Genomic DNA, 19,050 nt, shown 5'->3' on the forward strand with positions numbered 1-19,050 from the left:
TGAATCAATCCACGACCCAGTGTATACGTATCTCAGTATTGATCACAACTCAAACTATATATATTTTGGAATCAACCTCAACCCTGTATAGCTAACTCCAACATTCACATATAGAGTGTCTATGGTTGTTCCGAAATATATATAGATGTGTCGACATGATAGGTCGAAACATTGTATACGTGTCTATGGTATCTCAAGATTACATAATATACAATACAAGTTGATTAAGTTATGGTTGGAATAGATTTGTTACCAATTTTCACGTAGCTAAAATGAGAAAAATTATCCAATCTTGTTTTACCCATAACTTCTTCATTTTAAATCCGTTTTGAGTGAATCAAATTGCTATGGTTTCATATTGAACTCTATTTTATGAATCTAAACAGAAAAGTATAGGTTTATAGTCGGAAAAATAAGTTACAAGTCGTTTTTGTAAAGGTAGTCATTTCAGTCGAAAGAACGACGTCTAGATGACCATTTTAGAAAACATACTTCCACTTTGAGTTTAACCATAATTTTTGGATATAGTTTCATGTTCATAATAAAAATCATTTTCTCAGAATAACAACTTTTAAATCAAAGTTTATCATAGTTTTTAATTAACTAACCCAAAACAGCCCGCGGTGTTACTACGACGGCGTAAATTCGGTTTTACGGTGTTTTTCGTGTTTCCAGGTTTTAAATCATTAAGTTAGCATATCATATAGATATAGAACATGTGTTTAGTTGATTTTAAAAGTCAATTTAGAAGGATTAACTTTTGTTTGCGAACAAGTTTAGAATTAACTAAACTATGTTCTAGTGATTACAAGTTTAAACCTTCGAATAAGATAGCTTTATATGTATGAATCGAATGATGTTATGAACATCATTACTACCTTAATTTCCTTGGATAAACCTACTGGAAAAGAGAAAAATGGATCTAGCTTCAATGGATCCTTGGATGGCTCGAAGTTCTTGAAGCAGAATCATGACACGAAAACAAGTTCAAGTAAGATCATCACTTGAAATAAGATTGTTATAGTTATAGAAATTGAACCAAAGTTTGAATATGATTATTACCTTGTATTAGAATGATAACCTACTGTAAGAAACAAAGATTTCTTGAGGTTGGATGATCACCTTACAAGATTGGAAGTGAGCTAGCAAACTTGAAAGTATTCTTGATTTTATGTAACTAGAACTTGTAGAATATATGAAGAACACTTAGAACTTGAAGATAGAACTTGAGAGAGATCAATTAGATGAAGAAAATTGAAGAATGAAAGTGTTTGTAGGTGTTTTTGGTCGTTGGTGTATGGATTAGATATAAAGGATATGTAATTTTGTTTTCATGTAAATAAGTCATGAATGATTACTCATATTTTTGTAATTTTATGAGATATTTCATGCTAGTTGCCAAATGATGGTTCCCACATGTGTTAGGTGACTCACATGGGCTGCTAAGAGCTGATCATTGGAGTGTATATACCAATAGTAAATACATCTAAAAGCTGTGTATTGTACGAGTACGAATACGGGTGCATACGAGTAGAATTGTTGATGAAACTGAACGAGGATGTAATTGTAAGCATTTTTGTTAAGTAGAAGTATTTTGATAAGTGTATTGAAGTCTTTCAAAAGTGTATAAATACATATTAAAACACTACATGTATATACATTTTAACTGAGTCGTTAAGTCATCGTTAGTCGTTACATGTAAGTGTTGTTTTGAAACCTTTAGGTTAACGATCTTGTTAAATGTTGTTAACCCAATGTTTATAATATCAAATGAGATTTTAAATTATTATATTATCATGATATTATCATGTATGAATATCTCTTAATATGATATATATACATTAAATGTCTTTACAACGATAATCGTTACATATATGTCTCGTTTAAAAATCATTAAGTTAGTAGTCTTGTTTTTACATATGTAGTTCATTGTTAATATACTTTATGATATGTTTTCTTATCATAGTATCATGTTAACCATATATATATATATATCCATATATATGTCATCATATAGTTTTTACAAGTTTTAACGTTCGTGAATCACCGATCAACTTGGGTGGTCAATTGTCTATATGAAACATATTTCAATTAATCAAGTCTTAACAAGTTTGATTGCTTAACATGTTGGAAACATTTAATCATGTAAATGTCAATCTCAATTAATATATATAAACATGGAAAAGTTCGGGTCACTACATTTCATCCTTTAAATTTCCCTCTTTTAAAACTCCTTGTTGCGCCTCCTTTATTTGAGTAGTAAGGTTATTATGAATCATTATATTCATAGATTTTACTCGAATGGGTTCTCTGTCCTTCCTGCTCAAGGCATCGGCTACCACATTTGCCTTTCCCGGGTGGTAACGAATCTCAAAGTCGTAATCATTCAATAATTCAATCCACCTACGCTGCCTCATATTCAGTTGTTTCTGATTAAATATGTGTTGAAGACTTTTGTGGTCGGTATATATAATACTTTTGACCCCATATAAGTAGTGCCTCCAAGTCTTTAATGCAAAAACAACCTCGCCTAATTCCAAATCATGCGTCGTATAATGTTGTTCGTGAATCTTCAATTGTCTAGACGCATAAGCAATCACATTCGTTCGTTGCATTAATACACAACCGAGACCTTGCTTTGATGCGTCACAATAAATCACAAAATCATCATTCCCTTCAGGTAATGACAATATAGGTGCCGTAGTTAGCTTTTTCTTCAATAACTGAAACGCTTTCTCTTGTTCATCATTCCATTCAAATTTCTTCCCTTTATGCGTTAATGCAATCAAGGGTTTTGCTATTCTGGAAAAATCTTGGATGAACCTTCTGTAGTAACCAGCTAGTCCTAAAAACTGGCGTATGTGTTTCGGAGTTTTCGGGGTTTCCCACTTTTCAACAGTTTCTATCTTTGCTGGATCCACCTTAATACCTTCTTTGTTCACTATGTGACCGAGGAATTGAACTTCTTCCAACCAAAATGCACACTTTGAAAACTTAGCGTACAATTCTTCCTTCCTCAATACTTCTAACACCTTTCTCAAATGTTCACCGTGTTCTTGGTCATTCTTTGAGTAAATAAGTATGTCATCAATGAAAACAATGACAAACTTGTCAAGGTATGGTCCACACACTCGGTTCATAAGGTCCATGAACACAGCCGGTGCATTAGTTAAACCAAATGGCATGACCATAAACTCGTAATGACCGTAACGTGTTCTAAAAGCAGTCTTTGGAATATCATCTTCTTTCACCCGCATTTGATGATACCCGGAACGTAAGTCAATCTTTGAATAAACAGACGAGCCTTGTAGTTGATCAAATAAGTCGTCGATTCTCGGTAGTGGGTAGCGGTTCTTGATGGTAAGTTTGTTCAACTCTCGGTAGTCGATACACAACCTGAATGTACCATCTTTCTTCTTGACAAACAAAACAGGAGCTCCCCACGGTGATGTGCTTGGTCGAATGAAACCACGCTCTAAAAGTTCTTGTAATTGGCTTTGCAGTTCTTTCATCTCGCTGGGTGCGAGTCTGTAAGGAGCACGAGCTATTGGTGCAGCTCCTGGTACAAGATCTATTTGAAATTCAACGGATCGATGTGGGGGTAATCCCGGTAATTCTTTCGGAAATACATCGGGAAATTCTTTTGCGACGGGAACATCATTGATGCTCTTTTCTTCAGTTTGTACTTTCTCGATGTGTGCTAGAACAGCATAGCAACCTTTTCTTATTAGTTTTTGTGCCTTCAAATTACTAATAAGATGTAGCTTCGTGTTGCCCTTTTCTCCGTACACCATTAAGGGTTTTCCTTTTTCTCGTATAATGCGAATTGCATTTTTGTAACAAACAATCTCTGCTTTCACTTCTTTCAACCAGTCCATACCGATTATCACATCAAAACTCCCTAACTCTACTGGTATCAAATCAATCTTAAATGTTTCGCTAACCAGTTTAATTTCTCGATTCCGACATATATTATCTGCTGAAATTAATTTACCATTTGCTAATTCGAGTAAAAACTTACTATCCAAAGGCGTCAATGGACAACTTAATTTAGCACAAAAATCTCTACTCATGTAGCTTCTATCCGCACCCGAATCAAATAAAACGTAAGCAGATTTATTGTCAATAAGAAACGTACCCGTAACAAGCTCTGGGTCTTCCTGTGCCTCTGCCGCATTAATATTGAAAACTCTTCCGCGGCCTTGTCCATTCGTGTTCTCCTGGTTCGGGCAATTTCTAATAATGTGGCCCGGTTTTCCACATTTATAACAAACTACATTGGCATAACTTGCTCCGACACTACTTGCTCCGCCATTAATCGTTCCGACACCATTTGTTCCTTTCGTTCTATTAACCCCTGGTCCGTAGACCTCACACTTCGCTGCGCTATGACCATTTCTTTTACACTTGTTGCAAAATTTGGTGCAGAACCCCGAGTGATACTTTTCACACCTTTGGCATAGCTGCTTCTGATTGTTGTTGTTGTTGCGGTTATTATTGTTATTGGAATGATTGTTGTAGTTGCTGTTGTTGTTGTTGTTGTTGTTGTTGGGCCTCTTGTTGTAGTTGCGATTGAGGCTGCGATTGTTGGGATAATTGTTGCGATTATTGTTGTAATTGCTGTTGTTGTTGTATTGGTGATTCTTATCACCGTTTTCCTCCCACTTTCTTTTGACTTGCTTCACATTGGCCTCTTCAGCAGTCTATTCTTTAATTCTTTCTTCAATCTGGTTCACTAGTTTGTGAGCCATTCTACATGCCTGTTGTATGGAGGCGGGCTCGTGTGAACTTATATCTTCTTGGATTCTTTCCGGTAATCCTTTCACAAACGCGTCGATCTTCTCTTCCTCATATTCGAATGCTCCGGGACACAATAGGCACAATTCTGTGAATCGTCTTTCGTACGTGGTAATATCAAATCCTTGGGTTCGTAACCCTCTAAGTTCTGTCTTGAGCTTATTGACCTCGGTTCTGGGACGGTACTTCTCGTTCATCAAGTGCTTGAATGCTAACCACGGTAGTGTGTACGCATCGTCTTGTCCCACTTGCTCTAGATAGGTATTCCACCATGTTAACGCAGAACTTGTGAAGGTATGCGTAGCGTACTTCACTTTGTCCTCTTCAGTACACTTACTTATGGCAAACACCGATTCGACCTTCTCGATCCACTGTTTCAATCCGATCGGTCCTTCGGTTCCATCAAATTCCAAAGGTTTGCAGGCAGTGAATTCTTTGTAGGTGCATCCTACACGATTTCCTGTGCTGCTAGATCCAAGGTTATTGTTGGTATGTAGCGCAGCCTGTACTGCGGCTATGTTTGAAGCTAGAAAAGTACGGAATTCCTCTTCATTCATATTCACGGTGTGTCGAGTAGTCGGTGCCATTTCCTTCAAAATAGTCAAATGGAACAAGTTAATCATACAGAATATTAAGAGTAGTTAATAGTATTTCGTAGCATAATATGAACTTATTTATAAAAGCTTTTTCTTCATATTAGCGTTTTATAAGTTTAAATTCGGGTAGTACCTACCCGTTAAGTTCATACTTAGTAGCTAATATACAATTCAACTACTACAATTCTATATGAAAAACTGATTATAATAATATTTCGCGTTCAAACTTTTACACAATATTTTACAAACTTACAATACCGCTTATTTTACATATAGCATGAAATATAGCACACAATAAATTTGATACAAGATGGTTGTGAAGATAATTCTAGCTAGTACACAAGTCGTTCAGCAAAGGCAATAAAGACACGTAATTCATACGTCCAGAAACAAGTCATGCATTCTGGTTTTACTAGGATTACTTCCCATCCTTGGTCTTGTGGAACATAATCGTTATGGCCGTTGATAAGACAGCGTGTTGTAACGTCGTCAAAGGGACGAGGGTTACGTAATGTCCAACAGTCCCGTAACAATCTAAAAACCTCATTTCTTACCCCAATTACCGACTCCGTCACTTGTGGAAACGTTTTGTTTAATAGTTGTAGCCCGATGTTCTTGTTCTCACTTTGGTGAGAAGCGAACATTACTAATCCGTAAGCATAACATGCTTCTTTATGTTACATGTTAGCCGCTTTTTCTAAATCACGAAGTCCAATATTCGGATATATTGAGTCAAAATAATTTCTTAACCCATTGCGTAAAATAGCATTTGGGTTCCCCGCAATATATGCGTCAAAGTAAACACATCGTAACTTATGGATTTCCCAATGTGATATCCCCCATCTTTCGAACGAAAGCCTTTTATAAACCAAGGCATTCTTGGAACGTTCTTCGAATGTCTTATAAACTGATCTCGCCTTAAATAATTGTGCCGAAGAATTCTGACCGACTCTAGACAAGATTTCATCAATCATGTCTCCGGGTAGGTCTCTTAAAATATTGGGTTGTCTATCCATTTTGTGTTTTTATACTGTAAAATAGACAAGAGTTAGATTCATAAAAAAAAATACTTATTAATACAAGCAATTTTTACATATATCATAAAGCATAAGCACACTATATTACACCACACGAATACAACTATCTTATTCCGACTCGCTTGTTTCTTCTTCTTCGGTTTTGGTTCGTTTTGCCAAGTTTCTAGGGATATATGATGTTCCCCTAATACGAGCCGTCGTTTTCCACATTGATTTAGAAAAACCTGGTGGTTTAGAGGTTCCCGGGTCATTGTTACAACTTAAGGACTTCGGGGGCTGACGATACATATAAAGTTCATCGGGGTTGGAATTAGATTTCTCTATTTTTATGCCCTTTCCCTTATTATTTTCTTTTGCTTTTTTAAATTCAGTTGGGGTAATTTCTATAACGTCATCGGAATTCTCGTCGGAATCCGATTCATCGGAGAATTGGTAATCCTCCCAATATTTTGCTTCCTTGGCGGAAACACCATTGACCATAATTAACCTTGGTCGGTTGGTTGAGGATTTTCTTTTACTTAACCGTTTTATTATTTCCCCCACCGGTTCCGATTCTTCTTCCGGTTCCGATTCTTCTTCCGGTTCCGACTCTTCTTCCGGTTCCTCTTCGAGAACTTGTGAATCAGTCCACGAATCATTCCAATTTACATTTGACTCTTCATTATTATTAGGTGAGTCAATGGGACTTGTTCTAGAGGTAGACATCTATCACATAATATCAAACGCGTTAAGAGATTAATATATCACATAATATTCACATGTTAAAAATATATAGTTTCCAACAAAATTTGTTAAGCAATCATTTTTCAAGTAAACACGGTCGAAGTCCAGACTCACTAATGCATCCTAACTAACTCGATAAGACACACTAATGCAAAATTCTGGTTCTCTAAGACCAACGCTCTGATACCAACTGAAATGTCCCGTTCTTATTGATTAAAAACGTTCCATATTAATTGATTTTGTTGCGAGGTTTTGACCTCTATATGAGACATTTTTCAAAGACTGCATTTATTTTAAAACAAACCATAACCTTTATTTCATCAATAAAGGTTTAAAAAGCTTTACGTAGATTATCAAATAATGATAATCTAAAATAACCTGTTTACACACGACCATTTCATAATGGTTTACAATACAAATATGTTACAACAAAATAAGTTTCTTGAATGCAGTTTTTACACAATATCATACAAGCATGGACTCCAAATCCCGTCCTTATTTAAGTATGCGACAGCGGAAGCTCTTAATAATCACCTGAGAATAAACATGCTTAAAACGTCAACAAAAATGTTGGTGAGTTATAGGTTTAACCTATATATATCAAATCATAATAATAGACCACAAGATTTCATATTTCAATACACATCCCATACACAGAGATAAAAATCATTCATATGGTGAACACCTGGTAACTGACATTAACAAGATGCATATATTAGAATATCCCCATCATTCCGGGACACCCTTCGGATATGATATAAATTTCGAAGTACTAAAGCATCCGGTACTTTTGATGGGGTTTGTTAGGCCCAATAGATCTATCTTTAGGATTCGCGTCAATTAGGGTGTCTGTTCCCTAATTCTTAGATTACCAGACTTAATAAAAAGGGGCATATTCGATTTCGATAATTCAACCATAGAATGTAGTTTCACGTACTTGTGTCTATTTTGTAAATCATTTATAAAACCTACATGTATTCTCATCCCAAAAATATTAGATTTTAAAAGTGGGACTATAACTCACTTTCACAGATTTTTACTTCGTCGGGAAGTAAGACTTGGCCACTGGTTGATTCACGAACCTATAACAATATATACATATATATCAAAGTATGTTCAAAATATATTTACAACACTTTTTATATATTTTGATGTTTTAAGTTTATTAAGTCAGCTGTCCTCGTTAGTAACCTACAACTAGTTGTCCACAGTTAGATGTACAGAAATAAATCGATAAATATTATCTTGAATCAATCCACGACCCAGTGTATACGTATCTCAGTATTGATCACAACTCAAACTATATATATTTTGGAATCAACCTCAACCCTGTATAGCTAACTCCAACATTCACATATAGAGTGTCTATGGTTGTTCCGATATATATATAGATGTGTCGACATGATAGGTCGAAACATTGTATACGTGTCTATGGTATCTCAAGATTACATAATATACAATACAAGTTGATTAAGTTATGGTTGGAATAGATTTGTTACCAATTTTCACGTAGCTAAAATGAGAAAAATTATCCAATCTTGTTTTACCCATAACTTCTTCATTTTAAATCCGTTTTGAGTGAATCAAATTGCTATGGTTTCATATTGAACTCTATTTTATGAATATAAACAGAAAAAGTATAGGTTTATAGTCGGAAAAATAAGTTACAAGTCATTTTTGTAAAGGTAGTCATTTCAGTCGAAAGAACGACGTCTAGATGACCATTTTAGAAACATACTTCCACTTTGAGTTTAACCATAATTTTTGGATATAGTTTCATGTTCATAATAAAAATCATTTTCTCAGAATAACAACTTTTAAATCAAATTTTATCATAGTTTTTAATTAACTAACCCAAAACAGCCCGCGGTGTTACTACGACGGCGTAAATCCGGTTTTACGGTGTTTTTCGTGTTTCCAGGTTTTAAATCATTAAGTTAGCATATCATATAGATATAGAACATGTGTTTAGTTGATTTTAAAAGTCAAGTTAGAAGGATTAACTTTTGTTTGCGAACAAGTTTAGAATTAACTAAACTATGTTCTAGTGATTACTAGTTTACCACTTCGAATATGATAGCTTTTTATGTATGAATCGAATGATGTTATGAACATCATTACTACCTTAAGTTCCTTGGATAAACCTACTGGAAAAGAGAAAAATGGATCTAGCTTCAATGGATCCTTGGATGGCTCGAAGTTCTTGAAGCAGAATCATGACACGAAAACAAGTTCAAGTAAGATCATCACTTGAAATAAGATTGTTATAGTTATAGAAATTGAACCAAAGTTTGAATATGATTATTACCTTGTATTAGAATGATAACCTACTGTAAGAAACAAAGATTTCTTGAGGTTGGATGATCACCTTACAAGATTGGAAGTGAGCTAGCAAACTTGAAAGTATTCTTGATTTTATGTAACTAGAACTTGTAGAATATATGAAGAACACTTAGAACTTGAAGATAGAACTTGAGAGAGATCAATTAGATGAAGAAAATTGAAGAATGAAAGTGTTTGTAGGTGTTTTTGGTCGTTGGTGTATGGATTAGATATAAAGGATATGTAATTTTATTTTCATGTAAATAAGTCATGAATGATTACTCATATTTTTGTAATTTTATGAGATATTTCATGCTAGTTGCCAAATGATGGTTCCCACATGTGTTATGTGACTCACATGGGCTGCTAAGAGCTGATCATTGGAGTGTATATACCAATAGTACATACATCTAAAAGCTGTGTATTGTACGAGTACGAATACGGGTGCATACGAGTAGAATTGTTGATGAAACTGAACGAGGATGTAATTGTAAGCATTTTTGTTAAGTAGAAGTATTTTGATAAGTGTATTGAAGTCTTTCAAAAGTGTATAAATACATATTAAAACACTACATGTATATACATTTTAACTGAGTCGTTAAGTCATCGTTAGTCGTTACATGTAAGTGTTGTTTTGAAACCTTTAGGTTAACGATCTTGTTAAATGTTGTTAACCCAATATTTATAATATCAAATGAGGTTTTAAATTATTATATTATCATGATATTATCATGTATGAATATCTCTTAATATGATATATATACATTAAATGTCTTTACAACGATAATCGTTACATATATGTCTCGTTTAAAAATCATTAAGTTAGTAGTCTTGTTTTTACATATGTAGTTCATTGTTAATATACTTAATGATATGTTTACTTATCATAGTATCATGTTAACTATATATATATATATATATATATATATATATATATATATATATATATATATATATATATATATATATATCCATATATATGTCATCATATAGTTTTTACAAGTTTTAACGTTCGTGAATCACCGGTCAACTTGGGTGGTCAATTGTCTATATGAAACATATTTCAATTAATCAAGTCTTAACAAGTTTGATTGCTTAACATGTTGGAAACATTTAATCATGTAAATATCAATCTAAATTAATATATATAAACATGGAAAAGTTCGGGTCACTACAAATGTGGCCCGATTTTCCATATTTATAACAAACTACATTGGCATAACTTGCTCCGACACTACTTGCTCCGCCATTACTCGTTCCGACATCATTTGTTCCTTTTGTTCTGTTAACCCCTGGTCCGTAGACCTCACACTTCGCCGCGCTATGACCATTTCTTTTACACTTGTTGCAAAATTTGGTGCAGAACCCCGAGTGATACTTTTCACACCTTTGGCATAGCTGCTTCTGATTGTTGTTGTTGTTGTTGTTGTTGCAGTTATTATTGTTGTTCGAATGATTGTTGTAGTTGCTGTTGTTGTTGTTATTGTTGGGCCGTTTGTTGTAGTTGCGATTGATGCTGCGATTGTTGGGATAATTGTTGCGATTATTGTTGTAATTGCTGTTGTTGTTGTATTGGTGATTCTTATCACCGTTTTCCTCCCACTTTCTTTTGACTTGCTTCACATTGGCCTCTTCAGCAGTCTGTTCTTTAATTCTTTCTTCAATCTGGTTCACTAGTTTGTGAGCCATTCTACATGCCTGTTGTATGGAGGCGGGCTCGTGTGAACTTATATCTTCTTGGATTCTTTCCGGTAATCCTTTCACAAACGCGTCGATCTTCTCTTCCTCATCTTCGAATGCTCCGGGACACAATAGGCATAATTCTGTGAATCGTCTTTCATACGTGGTAATATCAAATCCTTGGGTTCATAACCCTCTAAGTTCTGTCTTGATCTTATTGACCTCGGTTCTGGGACGATACTTCTCGTTCATCAAGTGCTTGAATGCTGACCACGGTAGTGCGTACGCATCGTCTTGTCCCACTTGCTCTAGATAGGTATTCCACCATGTTAACGCAGAACCTGTGAAGGTATGCATAGCGTACTTCACTTTGTCCTCTTCAGTACACTTACTTATGGCAAACACCGATTCGACCTTCTCGGTCCACCGTTTCAATCCGATCGGTCCTTCGGTTCCATCAAATTCCAAAGGTTTGCAGGCAGTGAATTCTTTGTAGGTGCATCCTACACGATTTCCTGTACTGCTAGATCCAAGGTTATTGTTGGTATGTAGCGCAGCCTGTACTGCGGCTATGTTTGAAGCTAGAAAATTACGGAATTCCTCTTCGCTCATATTCAAGGTGTGTCGAGTAGTTGGTGCCATTTCCTTCAAAATAGTTAAATGAAACAAGTTAATCATACACAATATTAAGAGTAGTCAATAGTATCTCGTAGCATAATATGAACTCATTTATAAAAGCTTTTTCTTCATATTAGCATTTTATAAGTTTAAATTCGGGTAGTACCTACCCGTTAAGTTCATACTTAGTAGCTAATATACAATTCAACTACTACAATTCTATATGAAAAACCGATTATAATAATATTTTGCTATCAAACTTTTATACAATATTTTACAAACTTACAATACCGTCTATTTTACATAAAGCATGAAATATAGCACACAATAACTTTGATACAAGATAGTTGTGAAGATAATTCTAGCTAGTACACAAGTCGTTCAGCAAAGGCAATAAAGACACGTTATTCATACGTCCAGAAACAAGTCATGCATTCTAGTTTTACTAGGACTACTTCCCATCCTTGGTCTTGTGGAACATAATCGTTATGGCCGTTGATAAGACAGCGTGTTGTAACGTCGTCAAAGGGACGAGGGTTACGTAATGACCAACAGTCTCGTAATAACCTAAAAACCTCATTTCTTACCCCAATTACCGACTCCGTCACTTGTGGGAACGTTTTGTTTAATAGTTGTAGCCCGATGTTCTTTTTCTCACTTTGGTGAGAAGCGAACATTACTAACCCGTAAGCATAGCATGCTTCTTTATGTTGCATGTTAGCCACTTTTTCTAAATCATGAAGTCCTATATTCGGATACATTGAGTCAAAATAATTTCTTAACCCATTGCGTAAAATAGCATTTGGATTCCCCGCAATATATGCGTCAAAGTAAACACATCGTAACTTATGGGTTTCCCAATGTGATATCCCCCATCTTTCAAACGAAAGTCTCTTATAAACCAAGACATTCTTGGAACGTTCTTCGAATGTCTTACAAACTGATTTCACCGTAAATAGTTATGTCGAAGAATTCTGACCGACTCTAGACAAGATTTCATCAATCATGTCTCCGGGTAGGTCTCTTAAATTATTGGGTTGTCTATCCATTTTGTGTTTTTATACTGTAAAATAGACAAGAGTTAGATTCATAAAAAAAATACTTATTAATACAAGCAATTTTTACATATATCATAAAGCATAAGCACACTATATTACATATATTACACCACACGAATACAACTATCTTATTCCGACTCGTTCGTTTCTTCTTCTTCGGTTTTGGTTCATTTTGCCAAGTTTCTAGGGATATATGATGTTCCCCTAATACGAGCTGTCGTTTTCCACAACGGTTTAGAAAAACCTGATGGTTTAGAGGTTCCCGGGTCATTGTTACAACTTAAGGGCTTCGGGGGTTGACGATACATATAAAGTTCATCGGGGTTTGAATTAGATTTCTCTATTTTTATGCCCTTTCCCTTATTATTTTCTTTTGCCTTTTTAAATTCAGTTGGGGTAATTTCTATAACATCATCGGAATTCTCGTCGGAATCCGATTCATCGGAGAATTGGTAATCCTCCCAATATTTTGCTTCCTTGGCGGAAACACCACTGACCATAATTAACCTTGGTCGGTTGGTTGAGGATTTTCTTTTACTTAACCGTTTTATTATTTCCCCCACCGGTTCTATTTCCTCCTCCGGTTCCTCCTCTTCCGGTTCTGATTCTTCTTCCGGTTCTGATTCTTCTTCTGGTTCTTCTTCGGGAACTTGTGAATCAGTCCAATATATATTCGACTCTTCGTTATTATTAGGTGAGTCAATGGGATTTGTGCTAGAGGTAGACATCTTTCACACAATATCAAACATGTTAAGAGATTAATATATCACATAATATATACATTTTAATAATATATAGTTTCCAACAAAAATGTTAAGCAATCATTTTTAAAGAAAACACGGTCGAAGTCCAGACTCACTAATGCATCCTAACAAACTCGATAAGACACACTAATGCAAATTTTCTGGTTCTCTAAGACCAACGCTCGGATGCCAACTGAAATGTCTCGTTCTTATTGATTAAAAACGTTCCATATTAATTGATTTCGTTGCAAGGTTTTGACCTCTATATGAGACGTTTTTCAAAGACTGCATTCATTTTTAAAACAAACCATAACCTTTATTTCATAAATAAAGGTTTAAAAAGCTTTACGTAGATTATCAAATAATGATAATCTAAAATATCCTGTTTATACACGACCATTACATAATGGTTTACAATACAAATATGTTACATCGAAATCAGTTCCTTGAATGCAGTTTTTACATAATATCATACAAACATGGACTCCAAATCTTGTCCTTATTTTAGTATGCAACAGCGGAAGCTCTTAGTATTCACCTGAGAATAAACATGCTTTAAACGTCAACAAAAATGTTAGTGAGTTATAGGTTTAACCTATATATATCAAATCGTAACAATAGACCACAAGATTTCATATTTCAATACACATCTCATACATAGAGATAAAAATCATTCATATGGTGAACACCTGGTAATCGACATTAACAAGATGCATATATAAGAATATCCCCATCATTCCGGGACACCCTTCGGATATGATATAAATTTTGAAGTACTAAAGCATCCGGTACTTTGGATGGGGTTTGTTAGGCCCAATAGATCTATCTTTAGGATTCGCGTCAATTAGGGTGTCTGTTCCCTAATTCTTAGATTACCAGACTTAATAAAAAGGGGCATATTCAATTTCAATAATTCAACCATAGAATGTAGTTTCACGTACTTGTGTTTATTTTGTAAATCATTTATAAAACCTGCATGTATTCTCATCCCAAAAATATTAGATTTTAAAAGTGGGACTATAACTCACTTTCACAGATTTTTACTTCGTCGGGAAGTAAGACTTGGCCACTGGTTGATTCACGAACCTATAACAATATATACATATATATCAAAGTATGTTCAAAATATATTTACAACACTTTTAATATATTTTGATGTTTTAAGTTTATTAAGTCAGCTGTCCTCGTTAGTAACCTACAACTAGTTGTCCACAGTTAGATGTACAGAAATAAATCGATAAATATTATCTTGAATCAATCCACGACCCAGTGTATACGTATCTCAGTATTGATCACAACTCAAACTATATATATTTTGGAATCAACCTCAACCCTGTATAGCTAACTCCAACATTCACATATAGAGTGTCTATGGTTGTTCCGAAATATATATAGATGTGTCGACATGATAGGTCGAAACATTGTATACGTGTCTATGGTATCTCAAGATTACATAATATACAATACAAGTTGATTAAGTTATGGTTGGAATAGATTTGTTACCAATTTTCACGTAGCTAAAATGAGAAAAATTATCCAATCTTGTTTTACCCATAACTTCTTTATTTTAAATCCGTTTTGAGTGAATCAAATTGCTATGGTTTCATATTGAACTATATTTTATGAATCTAAACAGAAAAAGTAGAGGTTTATAGTCGGAAAAATAAGTTATAAGTCGTTTTTGTAAAGGTAGTCATTTTAGTCGAAAGAACGACGTCTAGATGACCATTTTAGAAAACATACTTCCACTTTGAGTTTAACCATAATTTTTGGATATAGTTTCATGTTCATAATAAAAAACATTTTCCCAGAATAACAACTTTTAAATCAAAGTTTATCATAGTTTTTAATTAACTAACCCAAAACAGCCCGCGGTGTTACTACGACGGCGTAAATCCGGTTTTACGGTATTTTTCGTGTTTCCAGGTTTTAAATCATTAAGTTAGCATATCATATAGATATAGAACATGTGTTTTGTTAATTTTAAAAGTCAAGTTAGAAGGATTAACTTTTATTTGCGAACAAGTTTAGAATTAACTAAACTATGTTCTAGTGATTACAAGTTTAAACCTTCGAATAAGATAGCTTTATATGTATGAATCGAATGATGTTATGAACATCATTACTACCTAAAGTTCCTTGGATAAACCTATTGGAAATAAGAAAAATGGATCTAGCTTCAAAGGATCCTTGGATGGCTTGAAAGTTCTTGAAGCAGAATCATTACACGAAAACAATTTCAAGTAAGATTTCCACTCGAAATAAGATTGTTATAGTTATAGAAATTGAATTAAAGTTTGAATATGATTATTACCTTGTATTAGAAAGATAACCTACTGTAAGTAACAAAGTTTTCTTGATCTTGGATGATTACTTGGAATGGATTTAGAAAACTTGGAAGTAAACTTGAAATCTTGGAAGTATTCTTGATTTTATGAAACTAGAACTTTTGGAATTTATGAAGAACACTTAGAACTTGAAGATAGAACTTGAGAGAGATTAATTAGATGAAGAAAATTCAAGAATGAAAGTGTTTATAGGTGTTTTTGGTCGTTGGTGTATGGATTAGATATAAAGGATATGTAATTTTGTTTTCATGTAAATAAGTCATGAATGATTACTCATATTTTTGTAATTTTATGAGATATTTCATGCTAGTTGTCAAATGATGGTTCCCACATATGTTAGGTGACTCACATGGGTTGCTAAGAGGTGATCATTGGAGTGTATATACCAATAGTACATACATCTAAAAGCTGTGTATTGTACGAGTATGAATACGGGTGCATACGAGTAGAATTGTTGATGAAACTGAACGAGGATGTAATTGTTAGCATTTTTGTTAAGTAGAAGTATTTTGATAAGTGTATTGAAGTTTTTCAAAATTGTATGAATACATATTAAAACATTACATGTATATACATTTTAACTGAGTCGTTAAGTCATCGTTAGTCGTTACATGTAAATGTTGTTTTGATACCTTTAGGTTAACGATGTTGTTGAATGTTGTTAACCCATTGTTTATTATAACAAATGAGATGTTAAATTGTTATATTATCATGATATTATGATATATAATATATCTTAGTATGATATATATACAGTTAAATGTCGTTACAACGATAATCGTTACATATATGTCTCGTTTCGAAATCATTAAGTTAGTAGTCTTATTTTTACATATGTATTTCATTGTTAATACAATTAATAATATATTTACTTATCTTTTAACATAATTAACCAAGTATATCAATATCTTGATATGATTCATATGTACCTAGTAAGACGTTGTTATAACGATAATCGTTATATATATCGTTTTCGAGTTTCTTAATTTAATAGTCTCATTTTTATGTATATAACTCATTGTTAAAATACCTAATGAGATACATACTTATAATAAAATCATGTTAACTGTATATATAACCATATATATGTCATCGTATAGTTTTTATAAGTTTTAACGTTCGTGAATCACCGGTCAACTTGGGTGGTCATTTGTCTATATGAAACCTATTCCAATTAATCAAGTCTTAAAAAGTTTGATTGCTTAACATGTTGGAAACACTTAATCATGTAATTAACAATTTCATTTAATATATATATAAACATAGAAAAGTTCGGGTCACTACATCATCAGTCTCTCTTTCAATTTAGTCAGCAGCTCCGGATTGTTTCTTTGAATGTCTTCAAGCATCTGACATCTCCTTCGTGTCTCCGGGGATAGAGGAGCCAAGGGACCAGGGTCCGGTATCACTATTCGACAAACAGCAGCGCTACTGTCTTCTATCTTTTTGACCAAACCCTTACAGGCTTACACAACTTTGGATTGGATCTTGACGGCTACGTTAGAGAGAGCAATTGATGACAACGTGATGGGACATTGAGCAGGTACAAGGCTCGACTAGTTGCTAATGGTCGCAGCCAGCAGGTTGGTATTGATTGTGATGAGACGTTTAGCCCGGTCGTTAAACCGGCCACCATTCGGACTGTTCTCAGTCTTTCCATTTCTCAAAACTAGCCCGTTCACCAGCTAGATGTCAAGAATGCTTTCCTTCATGGTCATCTTTCTGAGACTGTCTATATGCATCAGCCTCCAGGTTTTCGCAACCCTTCACGACCAGATCATGTGTCTCCTGCAGAAAGCCCTTTACGGATTGAAGCAAGCTCCACGCGCATGGTACAACTAATTCGCAGGCTATGCTCATAGTGTCGGATTTCAGCAAAGCCGATGTGACACTTCCTTATTTATTTATCGACATGGTACCGATACTACATATCTCTTACTATATGTGGACGATATTATTCTGACTGCCTCATCGACCGAGTTTCTTCAGCGGATTATTTCCTTTCTACATCGGGAGTTCTCCATGACTGATCTTGGACCGCTGAATTATTTCTTGGGTATTTCAGTTACTCGTACCTCCTCGGGGATGTTTTTATCTCAAAAGAAGTATGCTACCGAGATTCTAGAGCGCGCAGATATGACGGGGTGTCACCCGAGCAGAACCCCGGTCGAAACCAGCTCCAAGCTCAATGTGTCAGGTCCACCGGTTGCTAATCCCACATTGTATCGCAACCTCGTCGGGGCTCTTCAGTACCTCACTTTCACGAGACCAGACATTGCTTACGATGTACAGCAGATATGCTTATTCATGCATGACCCACGAGAGCAGCATTTTTATGCACTTAAGCAGATTCTCCGGTATATCCAGGGTACACTTGACCTCAGCTTACAGCTCTTTGCATCATCCACCACATCTCTGACAGCCTACTCAGATGCTGACTGGGATGGTTGCCCCAGTACTCGCCGCTCGCCTCAGGATATTGTGTATTTTTGGGTAACAACCTTCTATCATGGTCCTCAAAATGTCAGTTGATGCCATCTCGCTCTAGTGCTGAAGCAGAGTACCGCGGGGTTGCTAATGCTGTTGTCAAGACATGCTGGCTTCGCAATCTACTTCGGGAGCTTCATTGTCCTTTGTTTTCCACCACTGTTGTGTATTGTGATAATGTGAGTGCAGTATACATGTCAGGTAACCCGGTTCAGCACCAGCGCACGAAACACATAGAGATTGATATTCACTTTGTGCAGGATCTTGTGATGTAAGGACATGTGCGCGTTCTTCATGTTCCATCGCGATATCAGTATGCCGACATCTTCACCAATGGCCTTCCTGCAGTTCTTTTTGATGAGTTCAGAACCAGTTTGAGCGTTCGCTCAGCTCCCGCTCCAACTGCGGGGGATGTGTAAGACCCGAATATTTTATTGTACTTATGTATGTATAAGTTATTCAAGTTGTGGGGTTTAGGTTGTATTTAATTAAAAGGCAAAAGAAGCTGAACTGGGCATTTGGCGTGCCGCGCGACCTTATGGCGCGCCGCGCCATTACGGGCTGACAGCTCACTTTGTTTTTAATTAGATATTTTGAGGGCAATTGGGTAAATTCACTTGAGGGCCGACCTTAAGGCCCTA

At 35.1% G+C, this 19,050-nt stretch overlaps 1 protein-coding gene across 1 annotated transcript; it reads left to right on the plus strand.

Moving 5' to 3' along the window:
• The first annotated feature begins 17,944 nt into the window (after nt 1-17,944).
• Nucleotides 17,945-18,454, plus strand: LOC139841689 (uncharacterized mitochondrial protein AtMg00810-like). The gene has a single exon (XM_071831892.1). The coding sequence runs from the start codon at nt 17,945-17,947 to the stop codon at nt 18,452-18,454; it is 510 nt and encodes a 169-aa protein (XP_071687993.1).
• The last annotated feature ends 596 nt before the right edge of the window (nt 18,455-19,050 follow it).

Source organism: Rutidosis leptorrhynchoides, chromosome 4 (genome assembly GCF_046630445.1).
Source record: "Rutidosis leptorrhynchoides isolate AG116_Rl617_1_P2 chromosome 4, CSIRO_AGI_Rlap_v1, whole genome shotgun sequence".
Classification (NCBI taxonomy): Eukaryota; Viridiplantae; Streptophyta; class Magnoliopsida; order Asterales; family Asteraceae; genus Rutidosis; species Rutidosis leptorrhynchoides.

Coding starts and splice junctions, on each gene's coding strand:
- LOC139841689 (XM_071831892.1), top strand. CDS start 17,945: ATGACTGATCTTGGACCGCTGAATTATTTCTTGGGTATTTCAGTTACT.